At 39.1% G+C, this 18,120-nt stretch overlaps 1 protein-coding gene across 2 annotated transcripts in view; it reads right to left on the reverse strand.

The window, feature by feature from the left end:
- The window catches only part of LOC120459884 (uncharacterized), a 135,283-nt gene that overhangs the window by 24,339 nt on the left and 92,824 nt on the right, over positions 1–18,120 (reverse strand). For both annotated transcript variants that reach the window (XM_039647360.2, XM_089135347.1), the window contains exons 3-4: positions 17,277–17,370; positions 7,336–7,437 (exon numbers count right to left, since the gene is read on the reverse strand). In XM_039647360.2, the coding sequence (XP_039503294.2) occupies positions 7,336–7,437; positions 17,277–17,370 (196 nt within the window). The remainder of the gene's footprint in view (positions 1–7,335; positions 7,438–17,276; positions 17,371–18,120) is intronic.

Consider the following 18,120-nt stretch of genomic DNA (forward strand, 5'->3'; position numbering starts at 1 on the left):
TTTCAACGATCGAAGCACATTCCAGTGAACACAATAGACATGCTAGTCAAGCTAATTACAGTCACGTCAGCTATCAGGGGATGGGGGGGGGGGTATCCCCTCCGGGAGCGTGCGTTCTGGATCGGAAAAGCTCCTTCATCAGTCTTCAGCTCTTTTCATTAGCAAGAACACTAAGAACTTAAGCACCCGCACTGTCACGTTGACATCACAGACAATATATGTGTTTTTTTTTTCATCATGTGTCAGAATATAATGCATTGTTCTTTCTCTGCAAGTTGTCAATGTATGATGTACTGCAGTATTACAAATAAAGCTGTCATACATATTGAATTCGATTAGATGTCTGCTAGCATGGGCACTTTGAATCCTATAATATTACGCCACTTTATGCTCTCATATAAATGCTGCTTATACACTGTTGTGTAGTTTAAGTATAGGGTTTTAAAGGTCATTTCACACATAGCACAACACAACTCGCAGATCTTTCTTAGATATTGTCAGTACAGTCACACTTCTGTGAGTTGGCAGCACCGCAGGCTTTGCAGCAAATAGTTCTCCACTGTTCATTAGTACAATCATCTCCACAGTCCCTCAAGTATACACTCAACATCATAAGGACACACTGTATAGCTGTATGATTTTAACAGGTAATTTACAACACCTCAACACTCTTGCTACTAGCATGTGAAAATTCACAACAATGGTTACTCTTGACTTTAAATTATTCTGTTTTGAGACTATGTTTCCCGGCTGGCCTGGGAACGCCTCGGTATCCCCCCAGAAGAGCTGGAGGAAGTGTCTAGGGAGAGGGAAGTCTGGGCATCTCTGCTTAGACTGCTGCCCCCGCGACCCGGCCCCGGATGAGCGGAAGAAGATGTATGTGTATGTATGTTTTGAGCATTACATCAATGTATTGTGTTTTTTTTTTTTTTTTATTAGATCTGGAGTAGGTTTCCCAAAACCATAGTTGCTTCATTGGTAGCAATGCAATTTTCCATTGCCAACCAACTAGTTTCTTAACAGGTAACTATGGTTTTGGCAAATGCACCCCAGTATTGGTTTTGTGCAGAGTCTTAAAGAGGACGCATTGTGGGTGGATAAGAACATGTGCGGGGATGGTGAAGTACGTTCATCATTAATTGCACTAACAAAACTGCAAAAAAATAAAATAAAATACCAACCCGATCTCACAGGAATTTGTACGAATTTTACGAGGTGGCTAATTCGTAACAATTCGCAAAACCTCACTCGTACAAATTAGTACGATTTTGCTAATCGTACATATTTTACGAATAAGCCAATTCGTATGAATTCGTACGAATGACCTACCCCTGACCCCGCCCCTAAACATAACCGTCATGTGGGTTTAGACAAATCGTACGAATTCGTACGAGTGAGGTCGTATGGATTAGTACGAATTAGCCACTTTTGAATCACTCGTACGAATTCGTACGAATTGGTCGTGAGATCGCGTAGAAAATAAAAATGAATAAAAACGTTTTTGCGTGGTTGCTTTTTGGCTCAATTCCAGAGAGCCCACTCCCATTTAGGGGTCACACTTGTGATCCTAGACAGTCAAAACAAATACAAGACACTTAGCGTACATTTTTTAATACTATTTTTTATACTCATTTTGTTCTATTTTTGTTACTATTGTAACTGTTTGCCTTATTCTTTTGTTTCAATTATACTTATTCTTTAAAATTTTGTATTTCAAGGAGGTTTAGTACACTCTCAGAAAAAAAAGGTACAAAAGCTGTCACTGGGGCTGTACCTTTTCAAAAGGTATACTTTTGTCCATTTTAGGTGCTAATATGTACATTTTAAGTGTTAATATGTACATTTTAGTTGCTGATATGTACATTTAAGTACTAATATGTACATTTAGGTACTAATATGTACATTTTAGGTGATAATATGTCAATTTCAGGAGCTAATATGTACATTTTAGGTGCTAACATGTACACTTAGGTACTAATATGTAAATTTTAGGTACTAATATGTACATTTTAGGTGCTAATATGTCCATTTCAGGAGCTAATATTTACATTTTAGGTCCTAATATGTACATTTTAGGTTCTAATATGTACATTTTATGTGCTAATATGTACCACGGTACCAATATGCAGCCTTTGGGTAAAGTGTACCTCTTGAAAAGGTACAGCCCAAGTGACAGCTTTTGTACCTTTTTTTCTGAGAGTGTACTAGCAAATATTTACCTCTAACATCACCTTTGAAACTATGGATCATAGTCTCCTTCTTTGGTGCCTAGAACATTGGGATGGCCTAAAAGGTGCAGCCTTACAATTCTTCTTACCTTAAAGACAGGACTTTCTCTGTAGCTTTGGGTAAGTTTTTCCTCATTCTCAGCTCCTATGATTAGTGGAGTACCTCAGGGGTTCTTTTTACCTTATGCTGCTGCGTATGCATCTCTTGGGATTATTATTAGGAAGGATCTAAGGAAGCATTTCTTTTCATTTTTATGCTGATGATACCCAGCTTTATTTGCCATTGACTGTCTTGAGGACATACGAAAAGTGGTTGTCAAATAACTTTCTCCAACTTATTTAAACTGAAACAATTATCTTTGGTCCCCTGAAATTAGAGGTGGTCAATGAGCTCTGTAATCATTTCCCGTCAATTATATAAGAAACCTGTTAAGACAATTTTTTTTTTTTTATTAATTATGAATTATTTCTAAACTGAAAACTTTTTTGGAGAATGTTATTCGCACTTTTATAACTTTACATCTAGACTATTGTAATTCCCTTGATTTTGGTCTTCTGCGTTTATGCCTTTCATGCCTTCAGATGGTTTCAACAGCAGCTGAGAGGCTGTTGAGTATAGGGCTAAGAAATATGACGTCACCCCAATTTTAGTCCATTGGCTTCTGGTCCACTTTAGGATCCAATTTAAGGTTTTGTAGTTTGTTCTTAATGACCAAGCTCCATCTTACCTTATAGATCTTCTTTTCCCCTATATATCTACTTTTAAGATCATTGGACATGGCATTATTGCACTGTAAAAATGAATATGCTATATCTAATCATTAAAACTGCGGCAGTAGATTACAATCAAAATTATTAATTAAATTTAAAAAATAGAATTGAGTTAATCAATTAAATTCATTCCTTACAAGTTAACCATTTAAAATGAGTAAAATTTTTACACAAAAATCAAACAGAAATATCTGAATAACAGAATTTGGGCTTTATATGAGTTCAGTGATTTAGGTCAAATGATTGTGAAATGGTACATAATCAACACCAGATCACATTTTCTATTTGTTAATCTGGTTGCAATAACTCAGGTACAGCAGCCAAACAAAATCTAAGGTAATAATTTATGGGTCAAGAGCCCAACTAAAATGAACAGTGATCACCATAATGGTGACTCTCCTTCAGTGATTCTGCTTGTTAACATCAGGTGCCTTCAATGTTGGCAATAAAAAAAAATAAAGATTTCTTAAGTCATCTTTGACATCTGTCTGTTATTCAGATATTTCTGAATTAATTTGATTACTTCTAATTTGTTAAATTTAATTAATAATATTGCTAGTAATCTATCTTTTGCCATGATTTTATTGATTAGATATAGCATATTCATTTTACAGTGTGGATGTCCCACGATCACGGCAAAAAACCCCATGCTTATGGAATCAGCTTCCATTTAACATCAGCCTTGCACCTTCAATTGTCGTTTTTAAAACTAAGCTGAAGGCGCATCTTTACTCCCAGGCGTTTTAAGTAGTATTAAGTATATTATAGCTTTTAGCGTATACCAGGAAGACTCTAATACCTCCTCATTCATTCATACTAATATTTCTGTATTATTTATTTCGGTCTTGTTTTCTTGATCATTAAATATTTTCATAGTTATCCCGAGGAAGTAAGTTAAATAGACTTATTCTTAAGTTATATCAAGAACCAATAACACAGAAAAACAACAATACTGCATGGCCCTGTGGGCTTCTGTATGTTTGTATTAGTGTTACTGCAATTCTATTTGGTGCCTTTACAAATCACACATATCACCTTTACTCAAAAAGTCTACATTTATTGCACAATTTGTAACTAAAGGTAAAAAAAAAAGACTGGAAATCATGGTTGTTTGTACATTTTTTTTGATTAAATTCTATAGGTGGATCTTTCTCTTTGGTAGCGACACATTTACAGCATGTCTTTTTTTTCTTTTTCAACCAATAAAGAAATCCCAAACAACAAAAGCCACATCCTTCAATCACACTGCTAGTGCATTGCTGAGTTTAACAATAATGAGACTCACGCTCATTCCACAGCCGTGTCATGCAGTCAACACGAACCTGACAAATGTGACATTTTCACACACAATAAGCCCAACAAAACTGTAAAAAAAAATGACAAACAAGGAGCCTACATCAGGCAGGAGATTGTCACTGTTGAAGAGATATGCGGCACAGAGTTCTAGAGAAGCAAATGCATCTAATATAACACTGCCTGCAAATAAGAGTTTGGGGCTGAAAGACAATGCAATATGACGAAGACTGTACAATCTGTCCACATAGGGTTGCTGGGTAACTAGTGTCTTAATTGCCCTGCATTGCAGAGCACCATTACATGAGAAAAAATAAGGTGCAGAGTGACCTGAAGAGAGAAGACCTCAAAACAAGGACAGCCAAGCTCAGTGTCAAGAGCATTAAGATTATATTTCACCAATATTATGTGTTTGGTTTGCTGTGGAGATTGTGTCACTATTGTTATTCAGTGGCATAAAGCAAGTATGTGAATCCATGGTGTAAATGCATTTCCAGTTTGCACTGCTTCATGCCACTGCAGATAACTGTCTGAAACAATGGCTCCAAAACATAGTGTGCAACCTATAGTTTTGAGGCTTCAGGTGAACTCTCGACACAAAGTTGGTTACAAAGGTTTTTTAAATATTCATTTCAAACCAAAATCTTATCACAATATAAGTAATTTTAACCCTTGAAGTCATGTTGTTACAATATCAAAATTGTAGTTACCGTTGAAATTTCAGAATTATCTGCTCCAATTTTGAAATCACAGCAAAAACGAATAACATCCTGTAAAAAATGAATATGCTTGATTTAATCAATAAAATTGTGGCAACAGATTACAAGCAATATTATTAATTAAATTGAACAAATTGAGTAATAATTAATCAAATTATTCCTTAAATGTTACTTAAAATTAGTAAAGTTTACACCAAAAAATATCTGTTATTCAGATATTTAACAAGCAGAATCGCTGAAAGAGAAAACCGTCCTTTTAAAACAAACATCGATCACCATAATGGTGACTTAAATGTATGTTTTTTTTGTACGTTTTACTCATTTTAAATGGTTAACTTTTAAGGAATCAATTTGATTAATTATTACTTAATTCTATTGTTAAATTGAATGAATAATATTGCGTGTAATCTATTTTTTTGATTAGATAAAGCATATTAATTTTTACAGTGTAGAGTTGTCAAAAACTATCGATTTCGGTACCAAGTCGGTACTAAAATTAAAAAAATGTGACGAGATCATTGTAGCCAATCACCAGCCCATTCTCACCCCCCAAGGCGTCACTTAACTGACGCCATGGGAAGCATTTGGACATGCTTCAATATCTGACGCTTTAGGCGCCCTTTAGCGTCAGTTAGATGACGCCCTAGGATCGCGTCATGTAAGTGACGCTAAAGGGCGCCTAAAACGTCAAATATTGAAGCATGGTCAAAGGTGACGCCTTGGGGTGAGAATGCGTTGCAATCACAGACATATCCGATGAGCGCGTGAACACAATGGCCAATCAAAGGTGTTTACGATTTCGCTCAACAGTGTTCAAAGCGTCACAATTTTAAAATTTCAGTACCGACTTGGTACCGAAGTGGTAAAAAAATTCACAATTTGAAGTCAGTTAATAAATTAAGAACAAAGAAACTAATTTGGCAGGCATGCAATAACACATAAATGGAATAAAACATACTTGAAGTTTTTCAGGTAGGTCTATCTATCGGAAATTCTATAGAAATGAATAAATGAATCAAATGGATCAAATGTTTCTTATGAATACGAATATGAATTAAATATACATACATTTTTATTAAAGCTATAAAATGCATGTTTCTCAGACCAGCGCAGTCTCATCGCAGTCTCGTCTTTTGACCATACGTCAACATCAGCCTTTTTAGGGCCCCCTTAAACGTCGGTTAGATGACGTTATCGGATCCTAACCCTACCCCAGACCTAAACCTACCCCGTCACCTGACCGACGTTAAAGGTAAAGCGTCAGTTGTATGACAACCCGAGATCGTCATGTAACCGGCGTTTAAGGCGGATGTTGAAGTATGGTCAAAAGACGTCTCAAGACGTCAGTTATATGACTCCTTTTCAATGTGTTACTCAGACAGCACGTGTGTACCAAATCGAGTTCTCTTTTGTGGTGTGTTGTTCAAGTGATTTAAAAACGTTTAAACCGGTGAGGCTATACACCGCTTGAATATGATACACTTTTGTGACAGAGCAGCACTGCAATTGCAAGTGAGCATAACTGCGACAGACACAATAATCCAAACTCCCAACCTATTCACAAATTTCTACAGGTATATCACCCACCCCTGGTATCTTGTGTTATTTGCAGAGAAAACAATCCCATAATGTATTATAACAACGTCAACAAAGTGAATGTCGATTATAAATATAAACCGTTCGGTACTAAAGTTTAGTCTTTTGTGAAGTATTTTAATGTTTATTTGAGTGTTCTACTTTTAGCTTAGCATCATGCTAATGCAACACTCTATTGAAATCAACTGTCCCTGCTAAAAACACAAGCTGGTTTGCTTGTCTTAGCTTGGATTTCAAACTATTTTTATTGTATTTAAAACTAACTATTTTCAGCAGGGTGAGTTCAGTCTTCTGTGAACTTTATGTGAGGAGCACTGTGTGTACGACGTAGGAATTGCTGTCTATGCAGATTGTTCCCATTCTGTCACTTGTTAGGTTTCATTTCATCTAGGATGCTACCTTTGAAGGCAGCTGCCTAATATTTTTTGGAACAGAGCCATGATATGAATGCTCTGTTCCTGCAACGGATTCCCTTGCACATGTGAGAAACCCCACACCTTCTGCGGGAGCCAGCTAAATTACAAACCCTGTTCCCAGCTGACACAATACAAGCCGGAAAATACGTCCCCTTGGATTCCTCTTTTAATATAAACATCATTCAGAAGGCAATTCATCTTGTGCAACACGCTTAAGAAGATGTGCCCCCTAACAGCCAGACACCAGAGCCCTGTTTTCAACCAAAGCAAGGGAAGGGACAAAACAGCAATGAGTTTAGCAGCGCTACTCACCGGCTTATCGGTGAACGCAGTGGACTCAGACTGCGCCATGTCATAGTATGGGGGCTGGAGAGGAATCTTCTGAATCTCATCCTCCTTGTCCAGATAAACAACCTTCAAAGGCAACAGAACCTGAGATGAAGACGCCATTCAGACTAGTGGTAGCCACCTAAGGAACTGTGTTAATCTCTCTGCCTACATGTCCACTTACATGTATAAGAAATTACATAAAAGCCTATTTCACAAGTGACGAAATGGCACAAATTGCAAATGAGTTTCTTATTTGTATTACTTGAATGAAAGTGAAATGCAATGGGAAATTCAATTCTGATTGTTCAGATATGCAATTTTATCATCATTATTTTAAACAAGAACATTAATATGTTGACGGTGAAATTGTATGTTATTACCTGTAATGTAATTATATTTCTTGTATGACTGTGGTCTCTTTTTATCTCACATAAAAAAAACTATTTTCAATTGTTCATGGCCCTTTATGTATTTATTTATTTGGTAAGCATTATTGTGAAGAATCTTTAACCGTGTCAAGGTTGTTTTGTGATAATGGCTGGCTGTACATTATTCCCCCAGAAAATATGACTCATGATGAAACAGATTACAGATATAGAAATCGAAAACGTAATGGATATCCTCTAGGATTTAAACTCCACTTGTTTGTGGCTATTTTTATATTTCTTGTACCTGAAGATCAATGACTCTAGACATATAAGCAAAAAGTTTATGTTACTGGATACTAAAAAAAAAAAAAAAAAAAAAAAAAACTATGCTGTGAAACGATGTTGGATCACAGTTCACAATTTTTTTTACCCTCGATGTGAAGCGGCCCATAGGGATTCATTACTTTGTAATGAAATATTTTCACACACAAAAAAATACACATTTGGTGTGAATAGGCCAATTATATGAGTTGTACAGCAGAATCACTGTGGATTCCAAGTACTTGTTAAAGCAGTGGTTCTCAACATGGGGGCCAAGACCCACTAGGTGCCCTCAGCAAATCTCTATAGGGCCACAGTTTGACATAAATTGTTTTGAATTAATATTATTAGTATTATTATTAGTAGTAGCAGTATTAAACAATTCAAATACATTTAATCATAATAAAATGCTCAAAGTATATAGACATTATGGGCCCTATCTTGCACCCGGCGCAAATGACTTTATACACTGTATAATTCCTATTTTGCACCCGCGCAAAGCGGGCTTTTCCCTCCACAGAAGCACGTCAGTAAATTAGGAAATTAAATTGCGCTCCCTGGGCGGGTCGGCTCAAACATTCCCAAGTGCTATTTTGCAGTTCCAGAAAACAATTCCGCCACTGACCAAATGTTTCTGACCAAAAAAAAAAAAAAAGGTCAGTGGCATGTTGCGCATTGTTCATAACGCTATTTTAAGTGCGCATGCTTGACCTTAATGTAGCGGGTGCACAATGTGCATACACTTTGATTCTCTCATCAACACTGATGAAGCAGTTTTTTTTTTTTTTTTGCAAAAAGGAAAAATATTAACACATGAGGGAAATCATTGTGGTGTCCATGAAGATGCAAAAAAGTGTTTTTTTTTTCTCCCACGCTTGTTTAACTGACGCTGATTTGGATGGGTTTATCCCATCCCCATACAACGTCACTTCTATCTTTTACTGCCCTGACAAGAACGTCTCGGCTCCTCGGCTGTGAACCTCGTAACATCGCCATATTAATAACAATCCCCCATGCAACATGCGCACCTGCTCTAAAAGGGATACTCCACACCGTTTTTTCATATTAAACTATGTTATTCCCTTAAAGGTGCATTGCGCAACATTTCATGTTAAAAATAGCCGTTTTCTAACCCATACATGCTTAAACAATCGTCTGATGAGCTGAATGAGCCCTTCTTTGATCACTGCGATCGCCTCTATAATCCTGTACAGTGAAATATATAAGAAGGATTTGGGCTCGAATCTGAGACTGGGCGTGACGTCATGCGCGTTTACGCTCGTAAAGAAATTAAGGTTTTTGATGAAAACATTCCAGGATTTTTCTCCATATAATGGACTTCATAGGGAACCAAACGGTTCAAGGTCTAAAAGACAGTTTGCAAACTGTCCAAAGGGATTTAAACGATTCAAGACGATAAATAAGGGTCTTATCAAGCGAAACGATCGCTCATTTTCGTGACTCTCCTGTTCGAACTCGTTCATCAAAATGAACAAATCTTTTTTCGTGTCAGTTGGTTGATTCAACGAACAAAATGAACGAATTGACTTGGAAGAAGATTTGCTCAATTTGAGGAACGAGTTCGAGCAGGAGAGTCACAAAACAGAGCAAGGCGAGCATTTGAGCTTATAAAACTTAAACTTTGTTATTTTAAAAAAAAAAAAATGAGCGATCGCTTGATAAGATCCCTTTTCATCGTCTGGAATCGTTTAAAACCCTTTCAAAAGTTTGCAGTTTGCCCTGAAACTGTCTTTTGGACCTTGAACCGTTTGGTTCCCATTGAAGTCAGAAGAGAGATATGTATCTACTCGTCTTAGTTAAGGGGATAACATAGTTTAAACGGAAAAACGGTGAAAAACGGTGGAGTATCTCTTTAAAGGGTATGTTGGATGATGCTCTGATTGATTTATTTCAGGTTATGCCCAAACCACACCTATCATATGAATAATGAAGCTATTTCAGACCAACCCCTTTTAAACTTGCGTCAGGCGCAAGAGTCATTTATCCCGCTAGTAAAATAGCAACAGACCCGCCCACAAAGTTACTTGCTGCTTCGCGCTTGATACTTTCGTTTCAGATCATTAAAAATAGGGCCCTAAGAGTTTTTTAATAAGAGATTTGAAGGCTAAAACTGCTAACGCCACGACTGAATAAGCTCCATTTGATCAAAGGGAATTAGTTCTACAGGCTATTAATGTTGCGCCTGTATGCCTGTGAATTCACAGAAGCCATTTATAACCGCATTCTTTTATTTATGAAACTGATGAGCTTCATTCAAAGTGTTGTTGGCCACCTGCTGATCTCTTCATATCGCATGCAAGGGAAAACAGGGGAATAAAAGGGCTCTGACAGAAAGCGTCTCAAACATGCACACAAACATGTTTTTCTGACTAAATGTAAGTTTTGAAAATATTTCACACCCAGAGTTTCTCTAGGGGTCCAGAGAGAGACTTGAGGATGCAAAAACATGAAAATGGGTTATGCAGTCTTATACAAGATGCGTAGGGTGGCAAAAATAACGACGGGATCATCTTTCGCCCACGGCACACGAGAACAGCCACTGAACAACTGCTGTAGATGCAACATACGCTCTCTTGCCTATGAAGATACACACTGCAGAGGAGCGCTTTCATTCCATCATGTTTAATGGGGGTGTGAAAAAGAAAAATGTCTTCCAACTAATTGCTAGACGGAAAAACGATGCCCGAACCCATCCAACGAGCTCAGCAAAGGCCTCAGCAGCATTGTTTTCAGAGCAATTTTCATTAGGCTTATACAGTGTGCTTCTCATGTAACTCTCCCCCTGCTTGTCGCTTCACTGGAAGCAAGTGCGATGATTTTAGAAGTTTGGAATGGGATAGTTTTTCAACCCTTAAGTACTAAAGCGGAAAGTCTTTTCCAAACCTAAATACAACGTCTGGAGATGCTTGAAATTGCAACTGTCTTCGAAAGAAAGGAGAGAACAATCAAGCGATAGCAGGAAACCTTTTCTTATTTCCTTACGAATCAAAGAGCGAGAGAAGACAACAACAACAAAACAAAAGGCGAAGCCGCTTATATGTGCAGCCGGTGGTTGTTTGGCTCGGAGAGCTGTTTTAGTGGTTTGAAGTGACTGAATTGAAATGCTTAAATGTGGGATAATCCTCCAGCAAAGATGGCCTTTGAGTAAAAATTCCTAACAATCGCCGCCTGCCTATGTCACATTTCTGAGAGATATCTATTCACTGTAAAGAGGACTTTAGCTTTACGGAAGATTTCTGAGACAGTGGGAAAAATTCAATTTATTGGAAGAATAAAAGGCTTTGCAGGCTCTTTGTTACAGCAGCCAACTATTTTGTTTCTTGTTATCTCTTCCCCGGGGCCGTGCTGAGAGGGACGGGGAGGGAGGAAAATGCGATGGAGGATTTCGCAGGTTCCCTCATTACCTAAAAGTAACACAGGGACGGTGTCAGTCAGGTTTTTAGTGGGCTTTCGTTTACATGCTGCTTATCGTATTGGCGCAGGTACGGTATCCTCTAGGTCAGCTTTGGGTGCTTCTGTAACAGGTCTGTCCTTCTGACCTAAATTGAACAGTACAAGAGACTTACTGCATTATTATTCAGGGTCATGTTTTCTAATAAAGCACCGTCATTTTCAAAGACCCCATCAAGTGGCTTGACAAATGGAGTTTTCTTTCCTGTGTTGAAACAGGAAGTTGAAGCTGGGCATACTGTATAAGCAGGACCTAAAACAAACTTTTTGCCACACCTGCCAATGGTTGGTGGCTTTTACAGCTTTTACAATATTGTGTACAAGCAAAAAACAGTCACTTATGACACCTAAATTTTAGATGCCAGTGAAAAGTCACAATTCTCTGTTCCGATATTAATTCCACTGGTAAAACGTCTCGGGTTACGACTATAGAGACCAAGACCAAAGAGAGTCGAGTCAGAGTCTAGACCAAGTCCAAACAGTCGAGTCCGAGTCGATACTGAGACCAAAGAGAGTCGAGTCCGAGACCAAAGAGAGTCGAGTCCGAGTTGAGACCGAGACCAAAGACAGTCGAGTCTGAGTCGAGACAGAGACCAAAGAGAGTCGAGTCCGAGTGGAGACCGAGACCAAAGAGAGTCGAGTCCGAGTCGAGACCGAGACCAAAGAGAGTCGAGTACGAGTCGAGACCGAGACCAAAGAGAGTCGAGTCCGAGTGGAGACCGAGACCAAAGAGAGTCGAGTCCGAGTCGAGACAGAGACCAAAGAGAGTCGAGTCCGAGACCAAAGACAGTCGAGTCCGAGTCGAGACTGAGACCAAAGAGAGTCGAGTCCGAGTCGAGACCGAGACCAAAGAGAGTCGAGTCCGAGTCGAGACCGATACCAAAGACAGTCGAGTCCGAGTTGAGACAGAGACCAAAGAGAGTCGAGTCCGAGTGGAGACCGAGACCAAAGAGAGTCGAGTACGAGTCGAGACCGAGACCAAAGAGAGTCGAGTCCGAGTCAAGTCCGAGACCAAAGAGAGTCGAGTCCGAGTTTAGACCGAGACCAAAGAGAGTCGAGTCCGAGACCAAAGATAGTCGAGTCCGAGTCGAGACTGAGACCAAAGAGAGTCGAGTCCGAGTCGAGACCGAGACCAAAGAGAGTCGAGTCCGAGTCGAGACCGAGACCAAAGACAGTCGAGTCCGAGTTGAGACAGAGACCAAAGAGAGTCGAGTCCGAGTCGAGACCGAGACCAAAGAGAGTCGAGTCCGAGTTTAGACCGAGACCAAAGAGAGTCGAGTCCGAGTCCAAAGAGAGTCGAGTCCGAGTCCAAAGAGAGTCGAGTCCGAGTCGAGACCGAGACCAAAGAGAGTCGAGTCCGAGTTTAGACCGAGACCAAAGAGAGTCGAGTCCGAGTCCAAAGAGAGTCGAGTCCGAGTTTAGACCGAGACCAAAGAGAGTCGAGTCCGAGTCGAGACAGAGACCAAAGAGAGTCGAGTCCGAGTCGAGACCGAGACCAAAGAGAGTCGAGTCCGAGTCGAGACCGAGACCAAAGAGAGTCGAGTCCGAGTTTAATGCATTCAATTTGAAGTATTTCATGTATCTATCTATGTATCTATCTATCTATGTATCTATCTATGTATCTATCTATCTATGTATGTATCTATCTATCTATCTATCTATCTATCTATCTATCTATCTATCTATCTATCTATCTATCTATCTATCTATCTATCTATCTATCTATCTATCTATCTAAATAGCCCATTGATCCAAGCTAGACTCAAACACAGCAGCCATCATTTAAACCTGCTTCATGACAGGCCTCAAGGATCTGTTTTGACAAACTGGGTCCACTTTGATTTCATTTTGACTTTAAAGCAGCCACTTGTATTTCTCTGAAGCATTTTTCAAGTTCAATGGGCACACACATGGTTCCATGAGATTTGTTGACGATGTGTGTACCATGTAATTGAAGCACACAGGGGTGACAATAACAAGGAAAGAGGTTTAATAGTGGGTATGTATGCGCACTCAACTTTCTATAAAGGTCTGTTGTAAGCAGTTTCCTAGCAACACTAACTCTGAGAGCAACTGTCCTTTGTTTACACCAACTAAAGGTCTTCCCTTCTCCGACACACCCTGCCATCTACTGCAGAAGACCTGATCTTATTGAAACGTACATGAAACTAACGGTTATGAGATCTGAGCAGGGCACCGGATAAAACGCACACTCACAGATTCACGCAGGTCAGACATTCGAGCCTGCATGACTCCAAGAAATCAATGACTTCTTCAACGCTCCAAAAAGCACAACAAACACATAAACAAACTCAAACTAAGTTGTTTTTCCATTTTTCTTCTTCTGTCAGAGATGGATATTTGTACAAGAGGAAAGAGGAAGGCAAGACACCTGCAGTTTATAAATGCAACTTGCTTGTGATCTCCTCCACCCTGTGCGCTTTCAGATCAGACGCTCCCACAGCCTGAACATCTTTACACGTTTTTACAATTCTGCGCACCTGAGTTCACCTGCACGGATTCTGCGCACAGCTAGAGCCAAATGTCTCAGAAGACCCGGAGATAAATTCAGTTTCCAAATGTGTTCGGTAAGGTTGTGAAGATTTTGTGGAACCGTGGTAACCTTAAAAAAAACACCATTATTTAGGGAAGTTGATTTTTGCACGGATTCATTCGAAATTAGCATTGTCCACCAAGGACGACACACCTCATTTCGAGTACATACTGTAGTGAAAGACAAATGCAAATGCACCTGCTGTTGTGTCATGAATGCTAATTACAGTATCGGACATCAGCACAGAACCTCACACGGACTGAGGAATGTCAATTTCACAAATTACAGTGGATTGGTGTGGCGCTTGTCAACGTTGTTTAAGTCAAAATGAGCTTAGCTGCTTGATAAATGTCAAATGACAATTGCAGTAGTGTAGGTGTACGAGTAGCACTTTACAATAACCCAGCTAACAGGGAATGTTCTCAGAAATTTGGTTAACGTTCATTCAATGGTCATTCATCTAAAAAAAACAAAAAAAACAAACAAAAAAAAATCATACATTACACGCGTAGTTTGTGTAACACTCTTACAGTTGAGAGAACATTCAAACGTAACATTTCCATAACAATTCCAGAATGATAAAATTAAATGTTTCCTTAAAGGAGAACTCCGGCACAAAATGGTCTAAACCTTTGGTCTAATCACACATTGTTACCTAGTCAACCGTTATCTGAGATTTGTTTTCATGATTGCCGAATGTAAATAGTTTTATCTCTAAAAACAGTTTAGCCTATAATGCTAGTATATTGGGCATAGAGTAATGACAAATAAAAATCGCTTGTTATTATCACTAACAAGGCTCAAAATAGCCCCACAGTAATACGGTAGCATAATAAGAGTCCCTACATTCAAACCGAAGCATTGAGAACTTTGTCAGAGTCCATACAGTTTAATAAGAAGATATTTTATACGTACGGTCAACTTCGCAAAAACAGGAAGAAGCCATCTTGGAAAAATAGTCTCTACCAGTCGATCTACGAACGGCGATCCAAGTGCGCTGGTGAGATGTGAATAAGTGATAAGGTGAGCGCGAACAGTAGTCTACATGTACATATTGAAGAGAAGAAAATGGTTTGTGTTTGGTTTCTTCCGGAAACAACGGACCATATGAGATTCTGCACAGTTCAGCGCACTTGAATCGGCGTTCGTAGATCGACTGGTAGAGACTATTTTTCAAAGATGGCTTCTTCCTGTATTCTCGAAGTTGACTGTGGGTATAAAATATCTTCTTATTAAACTGTATGGACACTGACAAAGTTCTCAATGCTTCGGTTTGAATGTAGGGACCCTTATTATGCTACCCTGTTACTGTGGGGCTATTTTGAGCCTAGTTAGTGGCAATAACAAGCGATTTTTATTTGTCATTACTCTATGCCCTATATACTAGCATTATACTAGCGTTATAGGCTAAACTGTTTTTATAGATAAAACTATTTACATTCGGCAATCATGAAAACAAATCTCAGATAACGGTTGACTAGGTAACAATGTGTAATTAGACCAAAGGTTCATTTTGCACCGGAGTTCTCCTTTAACGTTCATATAACCAAGAGGAAATTAGTTTTATTACATATACATTACAAGGGCACAGAAGATTTAGCGTTTGGTGAGCTAATACCAATTTTAAACAGAAATCAATATTTTGTGTCAAATTTTTAAATAGTGTCATCCGAGTATTGCGGACTCGCTGTCTTGTTTCATACGCAGCTGCTGCCATTTTACGACGTTTTATTCGTACACCGTAATGGATTGTAAGATAACAAACAGGTAATATTTTAAACCAGTTTCATTTCAAATCAATTTCTCTCATCCCCATAATTATGTATGTGGCAAAACCGTGTAATAAGTGGTACGTCTAGTTTGAACTTGTCGCAAGTCAATATTTTGTGTCTAATTATTTGCTTATGTGGCAAGTAGCCATGTAATAAGCAGGATTTAAACTCATTTAGGTTGATGCAAAATCGCCCTGAACACCCTCTTGGGGTTTATTCTGCGATAACATCAACGCATTCTCATCATATAGTGACGCTTTTGACATTTCGTCTAAATCCAACGCACATGGCACCCTTTAGCGTCAATAAAACACGTACAGGACTTTGTTTGGATATGGGTTGGTTTAGGTCTGGGGTAGGGTTAGGGTTACACCACTAGGAGGCGCCTTCTGGTCCATATATGTTGTTCGTGTTGGATGTAGACGAAATGTCGAAAGCGCACAGTGGATGAGACACATGCCTTTGGTGTGAGAGACCCGGGTTCGAATCCACTGCGTGACACCAATGCGTCCCTGAGCAAGACACTTAACCCCTAGTTAGGCGTGCAACCTCTGACATATATAGCAATTATAAGTCGCTTTGGATAAGAGCGTCAGCTAAATGAATAAATGTAAAAGTAAATGTATTACGTCTTGGGATGAGACCGGGTTGATAACATTGGATGTTGATTATCCCTTACAGTAGATCACGCTAAATAAACTAATGCTATTTACGGAGCCTTGTTGCATAGTGTTACCAATTAATTTGTGACATCAATTCAAAGAAGAGTGGTATAAAAACTGTCATGAAATTTACCTGAAATAAAATATGCACAGGAAACTAGATAGAATGTATTACTTCAGACTGGGAAATGTTAACTAGCTGCCCTGGATTCCCTAATTGCATCTTGCAGAGTCTTTGGACTGTATACAGCATGAGATCATCTTGGCATAATGGCCATCATTCATTCAAGTTCAACTAGCTGGATTATACACGGTTTCACAATCATTTCAATATGCTCAATGCTGTTGCTGTGGTGCTTGTGCAATAAAATTCAATACCTGATGTTTATGATACAATGATACTTGTTTTTTTTTTTACCAGATTTTTTTCCTGCTTTTCAGTTTTTGTTGAAGGTGATTAAATCAACAGTTTCTCGGCAGCTGTTGAAGAAATTAATATTTACAAACAAACTCTCTGCGGCTGTTTCTCGGAATTGGAAATGAGCTGTTTTCAATTAGCGCTCCATTAAAATGGAGCTAAAATGACCAAAAGTGATGCTTGGCGTAGAAACAATGCATTTACAAAAGATCCCGTTTCTTTAGATTATCGTTAGCATTGCTTGACTAGCATGCACTATAAACCATGAAAAGTTGAAACTTTATGAAGATAAAAAAAGTAGTGATTTCAGAGGCAGACTCAAGACATTTCAGTTTGTAAAAGAGGAAGACACCCTACCTGGATCTCATCAGGTGTCAGGCCTCCTTTCATGTCGCTGCTCTTTTTCTTGGGTGGCGGAGGGGCCGGCTTATGAGCAGGGGGGAGGTCGGTCCTGTTGAAAGAAAAAGAAAACAGACTGACACCCGGTATCATGAGAGAGCTTTCATGGGGTAGTGACTTAAGCCTTGTGTGAGCACACGTAATGAGGAGTCGTGCCCACGTCTACCTCTCCCGCCTGCCGGGGGTTTGATGGGCATCTCTTTACAATGGCTTTGTTGTAGCCAGTACCATTTCAGCCGTGCCCTTTCAATGGCTTCCACTAGCCATGGAGAGAGAGAGAGAGAGGTAATGAAACCAGATCATAATGGGCAACATGGAGAGGAAAATGAGAGTGTGGGTTTGCATTTTAGCCCACCATTGTTCCCATCAATCCCTTAAAGTGTCAGACAGACAGCAAAGAGCACATGGGTCTGATCCATGATGTGAGGCACAGTATGGAAGGGTTGAACCAGACATTCGTTACTTAAATTCAGGGCACTAAAAACCTGGGAGCTGGGCCTGGCAACACTAAAAGGATCATACATGGCCTCATCAATTTGAGCACAATTTGCAGTTCACACTAGGTCAAAAATAACTAGCACTGGATTAAATTAGCTTGTAAATAGTGCTGCGCTTAATTTGGTTGTTCCAAAAGCTAACCAGTAGGTCGTTAGTTTCCCGCAACCCTGTAAAATCATGCACACTTACTTTGGAATGAAGACCAGTCGTATTAGCAGTCTAATAACAGCTATTTGATTTTATATGGAGCGGGTCGCCTCTTGAAAGCCGCCATCTTGAACACTTGACCAGTCCAATACAACTC

The sequence above is a fragment of the Pimephales promelas genome, chromosome 10 (genome assembly GCF_988280905.1).
Source record: "Pimephales promelas chromosome 10, fPimPro1.hap1.1, whole genome shotgun sequence".
Taxonomy (NCBI): Eukaryota; Metazoa; Chordata; class Actinopteri; order Cypriniformes; family Leuciscidae; genus Pimephales; species Pimephales promelas.